The 19,230-nt window shown below is 44.3% G+C and overlaps 1 protein-coding gene across 2 annotated transcripts in view; it reads right to left on the reverse strand.

Annotated features, from left to right (window-relative positions):
* Positions 1–18,365, reverse strand: part of PMFBP1 (polyamine modulated factor 1 binding protein 1) — a 561,980-nt gene extending 543,615 nt beyond the window's left edge. For both annotated transcript variants that reach the window (XM_033943674.1, XM_033943673.1), the window contains exon 1: positions 18,117–18,365. In XM_033943674.1, coding sequence (XP_033799565.1) covers positions 18,117–18,215 — 99 coding nt within the window. In that variant the 5' untranslated portion in view covers positions 18,216–18,365. The remainder of the gene's footprint in view (positions 1–18,116) is intronic.
* Between the last annotated feature and the right edge of the window lie 865 nt (positions 18,366–19,230).

The raw sequence follows: 19,230 nt of genomic DNA on the forward strand, positions 1-19,230 counted from the left end.
GAAGGGAAAGAAGAAAAAAATCGAGACCCAGTCAGCCCCTCTAGCAATGGAGGGAGGGTGAGGCAGGGACCTAGGGGGGGCCCAGGTGTAACCCCTAAAGCCAGCACCGTTCAGCCGGACACCCCTGTCTCACTAAAGAGAAAATCTCAACAGGAGAAATAGCATTGCCAGCTCACTGAAGAGAAATCTCAACAGGAGAAACAGAATGGCAGTCTCACTGAAGAGAATCCTCACAGGAGAAAATAAAGTTCCAGTCACAGCCAGAATCCAGGCGCTATTCAAATAGCGACCATCACCTGCTGGGAGATAGAGCATACTGGAGATACAGGAGGAGTGCCAGCCAATAGGACCACCTGTTAATCAGTTTCTCTATCTCCGCCTGCTGGTAGATGTGTGCTATCCCATTGGTCTCTGGATTCATCTGCTACTGTTGCTAAGGAAAGATATGTTAAAATTGCAAAGAGATTAATTTTCAAAACGTTTAGCAAATAGAAAAGATTTTAAAGATTTACGGAACGACTGGAAAGGACTGGGTCAAATTCTTGACTCCTTTAATTCCTTTCCTAGAAGGGAGGGAAAGTTCAAATTGTTGAGTGCCTTCTGCATAAGAAAATCTGTAAACGTTCCATAGAAGAGAAACAAGAGAAATAAAAATACCATATAAAATTTTGAAAATTATGCATATACATTTAAACTGGATTCTGAGATGAACCGGAAGCCAATGGAGACTCAAAAGCAAAGGAGTCACATGGTCGAATTTGATCTTTCCATAAATCAATTTCCCAGTGGTATTCTGAATCAATTGTAGCCTTTGGAGGCAGATCTTTTGATGGTAAAATAAATAGAATTACAGTAATCTAGCCAAGATAGTATAATTGATTGGACCAAGACAGAAAAATGACATTGATGGAAAAGAGATCTAACCTTCCTCAGCATTCATAAACCGGAAAAACATTTCTTAACCAGAGTTTATTTGATCCTTAAAGGTAAAGGAAGAGTAGAAAAGTATTCCCATAATCTTGGAGGAGAACTCAATTTGCAGTGATGCCCCAGAATCCAGAAGTATAGTATCCTGTTTCCCAACAGTGGCCAACCCAGGTCCCAAGTACCTAGCTAGGTCCCAAGTAGTAAAACAAATTTTATGCTGCTTATCCTGGGAATAAGCACTGGATTTCCCCAAGCCATCTCAATAATGGCCTATAGACTTCTCTTTTATGAAATTATCCAAACTTTTTAAAACCTCGCTAAGCTAACTGATTTCACCACATTCTCTGGCAACAGTGCATTATTTCTGGAGCATACCTGAACATTCGTTCGGTTAGGAACAAAGCGCAACTGATCAAAGGCTGGCTGGAGGAAACCCACCTAGACATCCTACTTTTAACTGAAACATGGCTAATTTCCGATCAGGGCGTCATCATAGGTGATATACTACCTTTAGAGTACAAAATTATTCCCCTATCAAGAAACTCAAAAAGAGGAGGTGGCCTAGCAATTATCCTCCAAGATCATTTTGAGTTTCAGATACTTAAGAACATAAGAAGTTGCCCCCGCTGAGTCAGACCAGAGGTCCATCTTGCTCAGCGGACCTCCCGCAGCGGCCCATCAGGCCTAGTGCCTGAACAGTGGTCCCTGATTAATTTTGTAACTTACCTCTAATCCCATCCCTATAATCTACCTTTACTCTTATCTGTACCCCTCAATCCCTTTGTCTTCCAAGAACCTATCCAAAGCTTCTTTGAACCCCTTGACTCTAAATTAATCAACAATCTGGAAATTCTCACGTGCAAAATATCCAAAGATGACTGTAAAGATAATTTGATCGTTATGGTATTCTACATAACCCCCAACAAACGGAACCTAGCAAAAGACCTCTACGAATTCCTTCTTACGAACTCGGCAGCCAGTGCCTACAATCTCCTAACCGGTGATGTCAACTTACACCTCGAGCAGGAAGGGAATTCCAGCGTAGCAGATCTTTTCTCCTTCCTCTCATCCCTAGGCTTTTCCAAACCACCTCCAACTAAAACACACAGGAAAGGTCACCACCTAGATTTGATCACATTTCTTACCAATACCCCTACTACCCCCAGTGTAAGTTTTAAAGGTGAAACCTGGGCTAACACCCCTTAGTCAGACCACCTCCTATGTAATTTTGAATTATACTGGATCAAAAAACAACCAAAAAGGAAGCTAAGAATCAACTACAAAGAAAAAACGATCTGGACAAGAGGACAACTCAACCCAGTTGAATTTTGGTCGCACTACAGCCTAACTTCCATCTCTAACTTAGATCCAAACTTCATCCTTGGATGGAAAAATTTTAGCAATCAGGTTCTAAACAATATTGCACCATTGAAAGTTTGTAAGAAAAGACACCGTGTATCAGCCAACTGGTATGATGCTAATCTATTAGCATTAAAAAGAGAAGTACAAAAATTGGAAAGAATTTGGTGCAAATCAGGAAAAGATGAAGACAGATTCACTTGGCGACTAAAAGTTAAAGAGTACAAACAAATGATTAAAGAAAAGCGATGTAAACATTATTCCCAAACAATCAACTCTCCTTCGCTGAATAGCAAAGACCTCTTCAGAATAGTCAACTCTTTATTCGACATCGATCTACACAAACGCTCTCACACAGATCTCCCACCCTCTGCTGAAAACCTAGCTACTATTTCGCCACAAAAATTCGTAAACTGAAAACATCTCTTGTAGCTACAAGCACAGACCTACCGATCAATCTATCTGCTCCAGGTAACGAAAGCTCAACTGCTGACATGATCTGGAACCACTTCGAAAACCCAGATTGGAACCAATTCCTCAAGCTTTACTCTAAATATACAAGATCCAACTGCCTACTAAACAACTGTCCCCCAACTATCATGAAAACAGCCCCCTTACCATTCAAAGCTGAACTTTTCAACTGGGTCTCTCTTTGTCCACTAGCCACTTCCCATCGGAACTCGGTCACATTCTTGTAACTCCTATAATCAAAAACTCCAAGGTCTGCTAACTACAGACTCATCCCCTTAAACTAATTGAAGGCCTAGTCAACCTTGATCTCATGAAATATTTAGAGAAGTTTAACATTCTACACGACTCTCAGTCAGGATTCCGCACTTACAGTACAGAAACAGTCTTAGCTTCGCTGACTAATCACCTCTTCCATCTGTTCTTCCTTGGAAAAAGCACACTGGTACTTCACTTCGACTTGAGCAGTGCCTTTGACCATGCTGACCATGACATCCTGCTCAGATGCCTCGACTCCATTGGCATCTCCGGACAAGTACTAACCTGGTTCACTGGCTTCCTAGTAAACCGTTCATACCAGGTCCACAGCAACGGAACCTCTTCCCAATCTTGGTGTAACCTCTGCGGAGTTCCACAGGGCTCCCCCCCACTCTCCTTCTCTGTTCAACATCTACATGGCATCACTGGGACACATTTTATCTGATTCAAAACTGAAATCGTACATATATGCCGACGACATTACAATTATCATTCCCATAACCTCACTGTCACAAGAGACAGAACAACTCACCTCATCAGTTCTCACCAAGGTAGAACAATGGACTTCACAATTCAAACTAAAATTGAACCCAGAAAAAAACAAGTTCTTCCTGGCAAGCCCTAACCACAATCTAACGAATACTTCTTTTAAATTAAACAGGCTAACCTACCCAATCAATTCTACCATCAAAATCCTTGGAGTCACCCTGGACCAATGCCTGACTTTTGAAGACCATATTAATGCACAGGTTAAAAAATGCTTTAGCACCCTTTGGAAGCTTCGTACCATCAAACACTACTTTGACTTCCTCTCTTTTCGATTGCTGGTTCAATCTCTAATCTTGAGCACCTTGGACCTCTGCAATATCATATACTTGGGATCCTTTAAGAAAACCATCAAACGTCTGAGAATCATTCAGAGTACTGCGGTCTGCTTCATCTATGGTCTTAAAAAACCCAATCATATAAACCCGTATTACAGAAAACTACACTGGATGCCGACGGAGGCAAGGGTCATCTTCAAGTTTGCTTGCCTCTGCTTTAAAACCTTAGGTTCTTCCCCAATCTACCTGTCGCACCATTTTGCATTTTATTTATTTATTTAGATTTTTATCCCGTCCTCCCAGTAGCTCAGAACGGTCTACAAGTAAACATACACAATGGAAGTAATTAGACAAATAAGATGTACAATAGGTTTAAATGTTTGGACATACAAGACTGTGCAGTAGTTAAATACAGGGGGTATACAGCAAATTAAGAGTAGAGTTTAAGTATAAGCAGTTTAGTTTAGATAAGTCGTTTAGTTTAGTATAAGTAGATTAGTTTAGTACCAGTTATTTGAGTTTAGATACAATTTATCAGAGTACAGACTAAGAAGGACTATACTGAAATTTAGGGAGAAGTTAGACAGGGGAGAGAAGAGAGAGGTGGGATTTAAGGGGGGGAGTAGACTGAGGGAGACCTTTAGTTGAAGAGGAGGGTCTTTACCATTTTACGGAATGTCAATAATGAGTTCTGTTGCCTGAGTTGAGGGGGGAGTTGGTTCCAGAGATGTGGAATGAAGTGGCTGTAGGATCGTTTGCGAGCAGTTTCTGAGAGGAGGAACCTTCCAGGGGGAATGCATAGGCGTATTTCCAATTTGAGCGGAGGGTGCAAGTGGGGGTGTAGATAGGAAGCTTGGATTTTATGTAGGAGGGGGTGGTGGCATAAATTCTCTTGTGGGCTATTGCTAGGGCCTTGAAAGCACAGTGCTGGCTAATTGGGAGCCAGTGTTCAGCGCGGAGTGCTGGGGAGACGGGATCATGATAGTTGAGGTTGTGTAGGAGGCGGATAGCTGCATTTTGGACACGTTGGAGGCGTTTGAGATTATTTTTGGTTAGTCCATTAAATAGGGAGTTACAGTAATCTATTCTGGAGAGGACATATGCGTAGAGGAGTTGGGCGAGGTCAGGTGTGGAGATGTAGGGTTTGATCCTTTTCAGTTGGCGGAGGTAGTAGAAGGAGGTGGAGATTACTTGGGATATGTGGGCAGGTAGGGATACACGTAACGTTCATCTGTTTGCCTTCTCCTCCCTGAAGTGGTGTACCTACAAGAGATTCCTTGATAGAACATTGTCATTCCAAGCAGGCAAATGGAACAAAGGTCTAACCACCCTCATCTCCAATTCCCCCTCCTACCAATCCTTCAAAAAACCAATAAAAACATACCTCTTCGATAAATTTCTCTGACCCCTCCCACCTCATTGTACCTCTGTAGCTCTTACGGTAGCACCCAACCACTCTCGACTTACTAATGTAATCCGAAATTCTTTCTCTGTAACTTTGCTGTCTGTGTACAATCTCTTCCTCTGTAAACTGCTTTGAACTGCTTGTAGTATAGCGGTATACAAAAATAAAGTTATTACTATTATTAAAGTTATTATTAGTATAATAGTGACATGAACTAAGCTAAGCTATGTTGCTTAATCTGGATAAGGTTATGGACTGTTAATGAAGTAGAGAATAACAATGAAAAATAATGAATAATACAAAAAATTAATGAATGAAAATGAAATAATGTTCAGGAAGATATTTTACTCTATTTAATTAAATTATTGATTGAAGCTTAGACTACCAGTGAGAAATATAAGAACAAAGGAGATTTAAAAATTAAAAAAATTTAATAAGAACACATTTGGGTGAGCCGGTGAAGAGTGATAATATGAGACTCCCCATGTATAGTTTAAATAAATTTTCAACTAAAAGTGGCATGATATAGATCAATAAGATATATTTTGCCAATCAGTGTTTATCTTTCAATTTGCCATCATGCTAACCATATACGAGTTGAAAAAAGGCATGTAATAGCAAAAATAAATACCATTAGCAATACTTTGGTTATTTAAGATGTGTTCTCCCCACCCCCTTTAGTTTTACAGCATCCTCATTTGCAGGATATACAATGATATACAATACTTGAGCTGCCAAATCTTCACCTGTCTTTTGCCATTTGTTATATGCAGAAGATAGAAGTCTGACATTCGCCTTAGCTCCCCAATACTGGAATTGCTGAATCTTCATCTGCAAACCATTAGACAACCCTGCACTATATGCCCCAAATATGAGCACTGCTCTAAAAGGCCTAGGACTCCATCCCTTGAAGGATTACTGTATAAGCACTACCTACAAAGAAACACCATCTGCAACCAAGCTGGTGAGCTGCAGATTTGATCATGGAACAAAGCCCCGATCCTCTACACCAGTGTTTCTCAACCTTTTCAAGACAAGTACCCCCTATGTCTAACAAATACAAACTGAGTACCCCTGCCCAAGCTCTTGCTCCAGACCCCCCCAAACTCCACCCCCGACTCCATCCTCATAATAATAGTATTAATAATAGTACTAATAGTACCCCACTATTGAAAAAAAGCCGATCTAGACCCTTCCACCACATTCAGCTATCATTCAATAGCAAATATTCCTCTCCTGACCAAGATTCTAGAGTCCATCATATCTACCCAACTCTCATCCTCTCCATTCTCCTACCTTTCCAACTTTGCGAAGGGCATCAAGGAAGGGCTATCAACTTTAGCAGGTCTCTTAACTTCTACAACTAGCTAATTAACCAATTGACTTCAGTCTTTCTTCAACTTTCTTCCAAGTCTTTCAACTTTCAACCTAACCAACAAGCAACTAAACCTTTCACACTTAACAGGTGGACCACACCAATCACTCTATCCCCAAACCATTTTAACAGGCAGACCACACTATCTTCTAACATTTAATCAGACTGACCTCACTAGCACACTAACAAGCAGGCAACCTTAACTGACAATTAACTAACTACTCTATCTCCCAGACCAAGAACTAACTAGCTACCTCTATCTCTCCAACCTCAACACTTTCTGACAACACCTAACAGCCCCCATCCTAACAAATATTAAAAAAAAAAAACACCAACTTTTGTAAATGGCAGGTAGAACTAGAAGCAGCAAGACTTCTATCAAGACAGGCAGTCCAGTCACCGAAAATACCCAGGGGATGGCTATGGTCTTCGTACAGATGGAAGGGAAGCCAGGACGGAGGGCAGAGGTCTCTGAACAGACCGAGGCCATCCCCTCAAAGATGTCTACAGTCTCCACACAGACGGAAGGAATGGATCAGCAAGATGAAAGCCTTTTGCTAGAGTTGAGGAGCCTGAGAGAGGAGGTTCAGCGCTTAAGATGTATCCGAGACGACGAGACCTTCATCGACGGAGTCATCCAGGAGCTGTCTCAGATCGCCGAACAGGAACCTGACAAGACCATCCTAGAGAAACCCAAAGCATCCAAACCTGCAAACTTGAGACCAACCGTCGGAATACAGGAAGTGGCTGGGGACGCTGATTGCTGGCAGCTGGTGACTTCCTCCACAGGAAAACACAGAAGACCTTATTCTGTCTCTTTCTCTCGCATACAGGGCGGCTCTACATCGACACCACAAATCACCCTGAGAAACAGATACCAGCTGCTACAGGAAAGTCCTAACAACAAGGAACAGGAAGTTGTTCAGTAGACGGTTCCATTTCCGGAGTCAACAGATCGGCCCACCCCTAAGAAGCGCAGAGTGGTGGTCATCGGGGATTCGCTGCTGAGGGGCACCGAGGATCCAATTTGTAGATCAGACCTGCAATCAAGAGAGGTCTGCTGTTTGCCAGGGGCCAGGATCCGGGATGTAACCGCTTGCCTGGACAGACTCATCAAGCCCCGTGACCACTTCCCCATGATTCTCATCCACGTCGGAACCAACAACACCGCCAGGAGCACCCCGGAGAGCATACCTGAAGACTTCAGAGCCCTGGGTGAGAAGCTGAGGAGGATGGATGCGCAGGTGGTCTTCTCCTCGATTCTCCCAGTAAGGGCAAGGGCAGTGCCAGGGAGGATCGCATCCAGAGGGCAAATGACTGGCTGCAGGGATGGTACAAGGAGATGAATTTGGGTTCTTGCACCATGGAGAGGCATTGCAAGGACTACAGGGACCAGACGGGTTACACCTGACCAGAAGAGGGAAGAACGTCCTTGGACGCCTACTACACAGGGCTTTAAACTAGGTAAGTTGGGGGAGGGTACGGGCACAAACAACCTACCTGGCGAGCTAAGCTGCCAATACTTTTTTGAGACTAAGGTAAGTAAACTCCGATCTGGGTCAGGGGAGAGTATACACACTTTCGAGTCTGGGGTTGGCTCACATTATAATTCTGGGTCACACTGTAATTCTGGGTCTAAGGGGAGTACACATTATAATTCTGGGTCTAGGGGGAGTACACATTGTAATTCTGGGTCTAGGGGGAGTACACATTGTAATTCTGGGTCTAGGGGGAGTACACATTGTAATTCTGGGTCTAGGGGGAGTACACATTGTAATTCTGGGTCTAGAGGGAGTACACATTGTAATTCTGGGTCTAGAGGGAGTACACATTGTAATTCTGGGTCCAGCGAGAGAACACACATTGCAAATTGTACTAAAGGAGTTCAAGTAGCCCAAGCGGGAATACCCCCACAGGGTACACACATTTCCGAGTCTGGGATAGGAACACACTGTAGTTCTGGGTCTGGGGAGTCTGGGATAGGTGCACGTTGTAACTCTGGGTCTAGGGAAAGTACAAAACATGCGAATAATGCTAAAGGTGTCCAAGTAGCTCAAGCGGGAACATCCCCACTGAGACGTAACAAACATACAACATGGAGGGCTATGTACGTAAACGCCCACAGTCTGGGAAACAAGAACCTGGAATTAGAAACAGAAATGAGGAATGCCGATCTGGATATGGTGGCGATATCTGAGACCTCGCTAACGGACTCCCACGGGTGGGACATGGTCATACCGGGTTACAACTTGCTTCGTCAGGACAGGGAGGGCAAAATGGGAGGAAGTGTAGCATTATATACTAATGATGACATTAAGGTCACCAGAATCACAGATGTCCACTACACTGGGGAATCCCTTTGGGTAAATTTGGCCAGAGGGAAGGACAAATGCCTGTAACTTGGCGTAATATACAGACCCCCAAGACAACAGGATGACCTAGATATGGAATTAAACGGAGATATAGAGAATATCACCTTTCGTGGGGACACAGTATTGTTAGGTGACTTCAACATGCCTGATGTGGATTGGGACACACTTTCCTCTGCTTCCGGCAGCAGCAGGAGGCTATTAAACTCTATGAAGGGAGCAAGACTCAGGCAACTGGTCTTGGAACCAACAAGGGATCAGGCAATACTGGACCTGATACTTACTAATGGAGAAAGTGTCACAGAGGTCTCAGTGGGCGACACATTGGCCTCCAGTGACCACAACATGGTATGGTTCAATCTCAGGAAAGGTTTCACTAAATCTACCACACTGACCAAGGTCCTCAAATTCAAGGACACAAATTTCAAAGAAATGGGAGACTTCGTTCACCAGGCAATACAAAGCCAAGCAGAAACCGATAACGTGGAAGAAATGTGGTCAACTTTGAAAGCCACCATACAAGAAGCAACAAACCGCTATGTTAAATCAGTAAGTAAACGGCAAAGGAACAATAAGCCACAGTGGTTCTCTGCGGAGATTTCGGACCTCATCAAGGAGAAGAAAAAAGTATTCATCTCTTACAATCAGGGAAACAGGACTCTAGGGAAGTCTATCTGGCCAAGTCAAAAGCCGTCAAAACAGCAGTTAGGGAGGCCAAATTCCGCATGGAGGAGTCTCTAGTGAAGAAACATAGAAATAGACGGCAGATAAGGGATACGGCCCATCAAGTCTGCCCACCCTACTGTCCCTCCCCTCCCTTTGCCCTGTGAATAGATCCCATGTGTCGATCCCATTTGGCTTTAAAATCAGGCACGCTACTAGCCTCAATCACCTGCAGTGGAAGACTATTCCAGCGATCAACCACCCTTTCAGTGAAAAAGAATTTTCTGGTGTCACCTCGTAGTTTTCCGCCTCTGATTTTCCACGGATGCCCTCTTGTTGTCGCGGGACCCCTGAAAAAGAAGATATCTTCCTCAGTCTCGATGCAGCCAGAAAGGAGATAAATCCTTCTTCAGGTATATCAGTGACAGAAATAATAACTCAGGCGGGATAGTACATCTTAGGAAACCAGATGGAGACTATGTAGAAGCGGACTCGGAAAAAGCCCAACTGTTAAATGAATACTTCTGCTCAGTCTTCACCCGCGAGGCGCCAGGACTCGGCCCTCAGCTACAGACAAGGGTTGACGCAGATGACCCGTTTAGTAATTTCGAGTTTACACCCAGCGGTGTCTACTGCGAGCTGTCAAAGCTTAAGGTTAACAAGGCAATGGGGTCCGACAACCTACACCCCAGGGTGCTCAGGGAGTTCTGTGATGTCTTGGCGGAACTGCTATCTGCGCTCTTCAATCTCTCCCTTAGTACGGGTAACGTCCCGTTGGACTGGAAGACAGCTAACGTCATTCCACTCCACAAGAAAGGCTCCAAGATGGAGACAGCAAACTACAGACCGGTGAGTCTCACATCAATAGTGTGCAAACTAATGGAACTCTAATCAAACGCCAATTGGATACGATCCTGAACGAGGAGAATCTACGGGATCCCCGTCAACATGGATTTACTAAGGGGATATCCTGCCAATCCAACCTGATCAGCTTCTTTGACTGGGTGACGAGGAAGCTGGATGTTGGGGAGTCCCTGGACATTGTATACCTAGACTTCAGTAAAGCATTCGATAGTGTACCACACTGCAGGTTGATGAGCAAGATGATTTCTATAGGATTGGGCGACACATTGACGAAATGGATTGGGAACTGGCTTGGAGGTAAGTTTCAGAGGGTAGTGGTGAACGGCACCCCCTCCGAAATGACAGAGGTAATCAGTGGAGTGCCGCAAGGCTCGGTCCTGGGCCCGATCCTATTCAACATCTTTATAAGAGACTTGGCAGAAGGGCTGCGAGGTAAAATAACATTATTCGCCGATGACACCAAACTAAGCAATGTAGTGGGCAAAAGCACAACAGACATAAATTCAATGTCCAACAACATGATGCACGACCTACACCTACTGGAGCGCTGGTCTAGGTCCTGGCAATTCAGCTTCAATGCCAAAAAATGCAAAGTCATGCACCTGGGCAGCCAAAATCCATGCAAGACTTACACCCTTAATGGCGAGATCCTAACAAGAACTGAAGCAGAACGAGACTTAGGGGTAATCGTCAGTGAGAACATGAAGACCGTCAATCAAGTGGAGCAAGCTTCATCCAAGGCAAGGCAAATCATAGGTTGCATACGCAGGAGTTTCGTCAGCCATAAGCCTGAAGTCATTATGCCATTGTATAGATCCATGGTGAGGCTCCCATCTGGAATACTGTGTGCAATTCTGGAGGCCGCATTACAGTAAGGATGTGCTGAAACTGGAGTCGGTCCAGAGAATGGCCACCCGGATGGTCTCGGGACTCAAGGATCTCCCGTACGAGGAACGGCTGAATAAGTTGCAGCTGTACTCACTCGAGGAATGCAGAGAGAGGGGTGACATGATCGAGACATTCAAGTATCTCACGGGCCGCATCGAGGTGGAAGAAGATATCTTCTTTTTCAAGGGTCCCGTGGCAACAAGGGGGCATCCGTGGAAAATCAGGGGCGGGAAACTGCATGGGGACACCAGGAAATTCTTAACATAAGAACATAAGCAGTGCCTCCGCTGGGTCAGACCAGAGGTCCATCGTGCCCAGCAGTCCGCACACGCGGTGGCCCAACAGGTCCAGGACCTGGACTGTAATCCTCTATCTATACCCCTCTATCCCCTTTTCCAACAGGAAATTGTCCAATCCTTTCTTGAACCCCAGTACCGTACTCTGCCCTATTACGTCCTCTGGAAGCGCATTCCAGGTGTCCACCACACGTTGGGTAAAGAAGAACTTCCTAGCATTCGTTCTGAATCTGTCCCCTTTCAACTTTTCCGAGTGCCCTCTTGTTCTGTTATTATTCGAAAGTTTGAAGAATCTGTCCCTCTCCACTCTCTCTATGCCCTTCATGATCTTGTAAGTCTCTATCATATCCCCTCTAAGTCTCCTCTTCTCCAGGGAAAAGAGTCCCAGTTTTTCTAATCTCTCAGCGTATGAAAGGTTTTCTATCCCTTTTATTAGACGTGTCGCTCTTCTCTGAACCCTCTCGAGTAACGCCATATCTTTCTTAAGGTACGGCGACCAATATTGGACGCAGTACTCCAGATTTTGGTCGCCGTACTTTAAGAAAGATATGGCGTTACTTCTTTTTCACTGAAAGGGTGGTTGATCGCTGGAATAGTCTTCCACTTCAGGTTATTGAGGTCAGCAGCGTGCCTGATTTTAAGGCCAAATGGAATAGACACGTAGGATCTATTCACAGAGAAAGGTAGTGTTGGGTCATTGGGGTGGGCAGACTAGATGGGCCGTGGCCCTTATCTGCCGTCTATTTCTATGTTTCTATGAATCCCTATTGGCCTCATTAATCTCAAAGGTTCAACAACTACATTCTTGTAATAAGTTTGCTGTTCTACTACAATTCGCCCTTTCTGCAGCTTTTGATGTTGTCCATCACAATATTCTAATTTTCCAACTTTCTGAGATAGGCATTAACTCCACAGTCTTAGACTGATTCTCGAAATTCTTACGTTCCCGCTCTTACACTGTTAACATGAATGGCAAAACGTCCTCACCTTGGAAACCGATATGTGGAGTCCCGCAGGGTTCACCTCTATCCCCTATTCTTTTCAACATCTATATGTCTTCCCTGAAATTCTTCCACCTATCCCCCCTGGAAACACTTTACACTTATGCTGATAACATCCTTGTCCTCCTCGAGACCGACTCGAACATTACTAACCTCTCTGAGAACATAACAGCATGCATAACGAACCTCCAATCCTGGGCCCTCATTGTACAAATGAAACTGAATGAGTCCAAAACAAAACTACTTTGGCTCAGCCCAAAATTAGATCAGCTACCCACCCTTATCTCACTGTCCTCTGGCACCAAACTGCAGTTTGAGTTCTCAAGCAAAGTTCTGGGCATCATCATTGACTCTACACTTTCCTTCAACGACCACCTCAACTCCTTGGTAAAAAAAATGCTTTTTTAGCCTTCACATGCTGAGGAAAGTGAGATCCTGCTTCCACCAACAACATTTTGCTGTCCTTGTACAATCCATCATCCTTTCCAAATTGGACTATTGTAACTCCATCTACTTAAATCTAACCAAGAAAAACCTTCAAAGACTTCAGCGAATTAAGAACACTGTGGCTTAGCTAATGTTCGCAAAAAGTAAATTTGACGTATTCTCCGCTCTCTCCTTAAACCATCTATTGCTAGCAATATGGTGGAAAATGGCTATAAAATGCTATATCAATGGTACTACACGCCTGAAAGACTGCATAGGATTAATCCCGCTCTCCCGGATGAATGTTGGCATAGCTGTGGGGCCTCAGGAACGTTTGAACATATTTGGTGGGCATGTCCAAAGGTGGGTCCCTTTTGGGATATGGTATTTTCGGTTCTATCGGACATTTATGGGGTGCTCATGGTTAAAGATCGGGGGTGTGCACTGTTAAATTTGTTGCCACATGGAGTCCCTTCCCGATTTTCCTCTCTCATTGCCCCATTGGTTACTGCTGCACGGTTGGTTTTGGCTGCAGTTTGGCGTCAAGATGTTATACCATCTAAATTACATGTGGTTACCAAAATGGATTATGTATTTCGTATGTCTCAGTTGACTGCAATGCGCCAGCACACATTGGGTATGTTCATGCATCGGTGGAAACCCTATTTTGATTGGAAGACTAGACGGGATGGCTAATCTGCTCTCATAACTACCTTTTTTGTTCCTCTGTACCGAATGTTATGATCAACTTTCTTTGGGCTTCTTTCCACTGTTGATTTAGTATGCTGTTTGGGAGTTGGGGGGGGGTTACTCGGGAGGTTTAGGGTAGGGGGTTTAGCTTCTGGTACTGCTGTGTTTTTTTGCTTTTGATTGGCCTTGTTACGAAGAGTGCTGTTTCAACTGTTTGCTCTGTACCAGTGATTTTGATGTGTTTTCTATTTTGTATGCTTCTTTGAATTTTTCCAATAAACAGTTTAACACCAAAAAAAAAAAAAAGTAAATTTGACCATGTCTCCCCGCTCCTGTCCAAACTTCACTGGCTTCCAGTAATCTCCAGGGTTCACTTTAAATGTGCTTACCTAACTTTTAAGATCCTACACGGCATCCTTCCTCCCCTAATTCCACTATCTTGGAATCCTGATACCACCAGATCCACCCAAAAATTCAAACTATCCTTCCCCTCGTTAAAAGGAGTATCCCATGCTGGAAAACTAGGGACATTCCTCTCTTTCAGAATCACAGAGCTTTGGAATAACCTTACTACCCCACTTCGGAATCTGGGCTCCTTCCAACTATTCCGAAAACATCTGAAAACTTGGCTTTTCTCAAAAATATAATACTTCCTCCCTCTATGGTATTTCATCTGTATACTAAGTCCCTCTAAACCTTCTTTATACTAAGTTCTTGTTACCCTTACTTTGGAGTTCCTTCTTTATACCACCATTTCCTGTAAACCGTGCCGAGCTCTACGATTGTGGAGATGATGCGGTATACAAACTTAAGGTTTAGTTTAGTTTACTAATTGTAATGCCATTTCTTCTATTTATTTTTATAAACAACCAATCTCAGCCAAGGTCCTAGTTTCTTATAAACTTACTTCTTCCATTTATTTTTAATATACAAACAATATTGTATAATCTTTTTAACAATACAGAATGGTAACCACAAAATTAAACTACATATCAAAAACAGTTATAAAGTAAACTGTCTGGCCTCTTGTCAGCTGGTGTGTTCTTACTGATCACAGTGACTAGTCAGATTCCTTTTTTTATTTTCCCAGAGAAATAAAAAGATAACTTGGTCAGTCACTATGGCCAAATTCTCTATGACTGTAGACCCACGTTTGTTCTTACAGTTGGGTTTTTTTAAATTAACTTTTCAGATCATTATACAATCCATAAAAAAACAAAGAAAACAGAAATCATTATATATCAGTCAAAGGAAAGCTAAAAAGGAAAATCCATTTAGTCCTCTTCAAGGGAGGAGTCTTTCTTAGACTTGAAATTGGAAACATAATCAAACAACTGGACCAAACGATCCTAAATTTTATGAGCGTTACTAACTAGTTCTATTCCACTTCAGGACTGTACATTCTCATGGTCTTTCAGAAATCTTTCCAAGTGTAGTGCATCCCAGAATATAAAATCATTATTCTGAAAATTCAATACACATTTGAACGGAAATTTTAAAAAGAACATGGCTTTCAGGGCAATCACTCCAGGCTTCAAGGCCAAGAAGGCCTTTCGCCCAAGTTGAGTCGCTCTGGCATGTCTGGAAACATCATCACCTTAGCTCCACAGAACTTCTCATCTTTTTTTTTAAGTACATTTTCATTATTAAAGATTTATCTTGTTCAGAAAGACAAAAAACCAAAAGGGTTGATCTGGTTGATATAACATCTTGTGTGTCTTCCAAAAATGCTGTTAATTCTATTTCTGTGGATATCAACTGATCAACCTCTTGTTCTCCTGGGAGTTTTTTCTTTAAGGGAACATAATAACACTTAGGAAAATTTAAAGTAGTTTCCATATCTAACCCTAGAATCTCTCTGATGTATTTCCTCCAGAGGATCTCAGGGGAAAGAAGATATATCTTAGGAAAATTAATCATTCTCAGATTTCTGTTCTTACAGTTTTAATGAGAGACCTGGGCTTGTTTGGATGAAATAAGCATTTTGAATCTTGGTTTCAATGTACTGATTCCCACAATCAGGCCACTTTCTGGACACAAGTGGTTTCTTATTTTAGATTTGAGAGCTGTTAAATGAGAGAAACTGGTTTCACATAAGTATGTAGAAGCAAAAGGGAGAAGTTCTGTAAGAGCCATTTTTCTTAGCTGTGGGTATTCCCTTTTCTGCATCTGCAAAAATGCTGCAATATTTCTCAGGCCCTTATTTTGCATTGTTTTAGTGTATTGTCAGAAGAAAATTCAAACAGTTTTTCTTTTGCTTCATCTGGCATCTCTGCTGCTTCAACAGCATGGCCATCAAAAGGCACTAAAACCCAGTGGCGTACCTAGCATATGTGACACCCGGGGCCCATCATTTTTTTACACACCCCCCCCATCTGTATGAAAAACATGATTTTTAGGAGCAATCCACACATCACACAAGAGTGTACCTAGAAAAGGCAGCATCTTACATACTGCAGTGAGCAGTACATCATCAATACACCCATTGTAAAACTAAACAAGCCAGACTAGTACAGATCAATCCTACACAGTCAATCCTAACAGAAAACCATGTCTTTTCGAACACACAGAACACAGAAAACACCTTTGCCTAGTATGTAATCACAAACTAACCCCTCCCCCTTTTACAAAACTGTGGTTTTTAGCCACGGTGGTAACAGCTCAGATGCCAACGCTAAAAAACGCTCTACAGTTTTGTAAATAGGGAGATAGACTAAAAATATGTATACAAAGGTTAAACTGAAGCACCAAGAAGCTGGACCCTGCATACAATGCAACACCACAGAAACAGCGACGCATCTCCCCTAAAACAGAAAAAAAAATAAATAAATATAATTTTTTTCTACCTTGTCTTATCTGGTTTCCAGTTTCCTCATCTTCTTGTCACTCTCTTCCTTTCATCCACTGTCTACCCTCTCTCTGCCTCTTCTATATGGCATCTTCTCTCCTTCTATTCCCCTTCCAGAAACTTAATGCCTTCCCCTTCCATTTATCCCTTCACCTCCATTGGTCTGGCATCCATCTTCTTCCCTTCCCTCCTCCAATGGTCTGGCATCTCTCTCCTCTCCTTCCCTCTCCCACACCCCCATGGTCTGGCATTTCACTCTCTCCTCTCCCTTCCCACTTCCATCAGCATCTGCCCCCTTTCTCTCCCAGCAACCCAATTCCATGCAGTATCCTTCCCCCTTATGTCTCTTTCCCCTTTCCCTGCACATCAATTCCATCAGCATCTGTCCCTTCTCTCCCTCCACTACGCTTCCATACCACCCTGACCCCCTTTCTCTCCCTTCACCACCCTTCGATACCACCCTGACACCCTTTTTCTCCTTCCACCAATCTGCTATGCTCCTTTCTCTCGCCATCCAAATCAGCAAGGTCCCGCAATGGCTACTTCTGCTTTCTCTGCTCCAGAAGAGGTAAGTGACGGCAGAGGGGGGGGGCCGGCAGATGCAGGGAGTTGCGGCAAGGTCCCGCGATGACTGTGGCTGCCAGTCCACCCCCCTCTGATGTCACTTACCTCTTCTGGAGCAGAGGCGGAAGACGTAGTCATTGCGGGACCTTCCTGCACTTCAGTGCGGCTGCCAACTCTGCTCTGGAATAAGTACAGCAGCTGTGCTGAGGTGCCATTTAGAGCAGCGTGGGAGGTTCCGGACCCGGCTGGCTGTGCACCATCGTGGAGCGTGCACCCAGGGTGGACTGCCCCCCCCCCCCCCCTTTGGTACGCCACTGCTAAAACCATAGCAGAACCAGGTTTGATTTCCACTGTGACTCCTTGTGACTTTGGGCTAGACACTTAACCCCTGATATAAAACTTGGATTGAAAGTCCACTAACCACAGAGGAAGTATTTATATGTAATATAAACCACTTCAGCTGCAATACAAAGTCATTTATCAAACTCCAAATGGTTCCAAAACATCATGTCCCCCTTGTGTGAACTGCCCTCAGCTCCCAGCAGCAACCCACACGCTGCACGTGGCTGACCCAGAAACCTTCTCTCTGAAATCAACTTTGGCTTCTGGATCAGCCACTGAATTGCTGCGTGCGCAAGGAGGTTGTCACGGGATGGATGAGCGGGAATTGACAGCAGGGCAGGGGTTGGCAATTCCGGTCCTCGAGAGCCAGCTCAGGTTTTCAGGATCTCCACCATAAATATGCATGAGAGAGATTTGCATCTCAAGGAGGCAGTGCATGCAAATCCATCTCATCCATATTCATGGTGGAGATCCTGAAAACCTGAGCTGGCTCGAGGACCGGAACTGATCCATCAAGTTTGTTAAAAGGAAAAGAAACAAAAAAGTCACCTTGAGCATCTCTCGAGGTTTATTATCCAGATGTTGCTGCTTCTCCATCTCCAAGGGTTGATGTGGACCTCTGGAGTCCCTGTCTAAAGAAGCAGACATGGCGAGGGAGCTGTTGAGGGGCAAAGCAAGAGGGACTCACCTGCGCCCCTGGCAGCCATTTGCCCCCCGAACGCGCTCTCGCGCCTGCCAGCAGCGCACGGGGCACCGAGTCTCCCGCAAAGGCTCGCGCTCCGCAACGCAGCCAATGAGAAGGCAGCAAGGGGCGCGTGCGGCGTGCTCGTAGTCATGGCGACGGCCGTGCAACCGTCGCCAGAAGCCGCTCCGGACTCAGGCAGCGCCCGCCCTGGGCGCCAAAGGTGACGCTGCAATCGCCATGGCCGTTTGAATCACAAATCCCCCACGCTAGTGCAATGTGGCCAGTAGTCCTGAACACTAGGGCTAGGCGTCTGCATCAGCAAAATGCTACAGTACTGCTATTTATTATTACCTTTTAACGTACATTCGACAGTCCCTGCTCAGAAGAGCTTACAATCTTCATTGGGAGATTATAGTGGGTCTAGGTAGCTGACAGCTACATAGGAAAGGCCAGTCAAGACTTTAAGCCACTTCCTGGTGCATTCTGGGATGCAATAGGAGGAACCTAACACTTGGATTGGTTCAGATACCTAAGGCCCCACCTATGCAGGCATCTGGACCAATCAGATTCTTAGGCCCCCCCCCCCTCCTAAGGTATCCCAGGATGCACTGGGAAGGAGAAGGTGTGCCTGCAGGCAGGAAAAAGTGGGTATAGCACCAATCTTCAGTTTAGAGCACTTGTATCAAACACAAGGCCCACGGGCCAAATCCGGCCTGCCTGGCCATTTTATGCGGCCCATAGTGACTGTGCTACACTATCATGAAGCCATCTCCAGGAAACTCCTTGAGTTCCAACTCCCCTACCTACCACCTCCCCGTCCCTGAAATTTAAAATCTTCGGCCAGCCAAAAGCACATCAAAGGCACTCTCCCATTGTCAGCCTGCCTATGTGGAAAGAGGAAGTGCTACAGAAAGAATATTTCTGGAGCAGGCCGATGGCAGGAGGCTGGCTTTGTTGCGCCATTGGTTGCCCGAAGAT

This window comes from Geotrypetes seraphini, chromosome 4, assembly GCF_902459505.1.
Source record: "Geotrypetes seraphini chromosome 4, aGeoSer1.1, whole genome shotgun sequence".
NCBI lineage: Eukaryota > Metazoa > Chordata > Amphibia > Gymnophiona > Dermophiidae > Geotrypetes > Geotrypetes seraphini.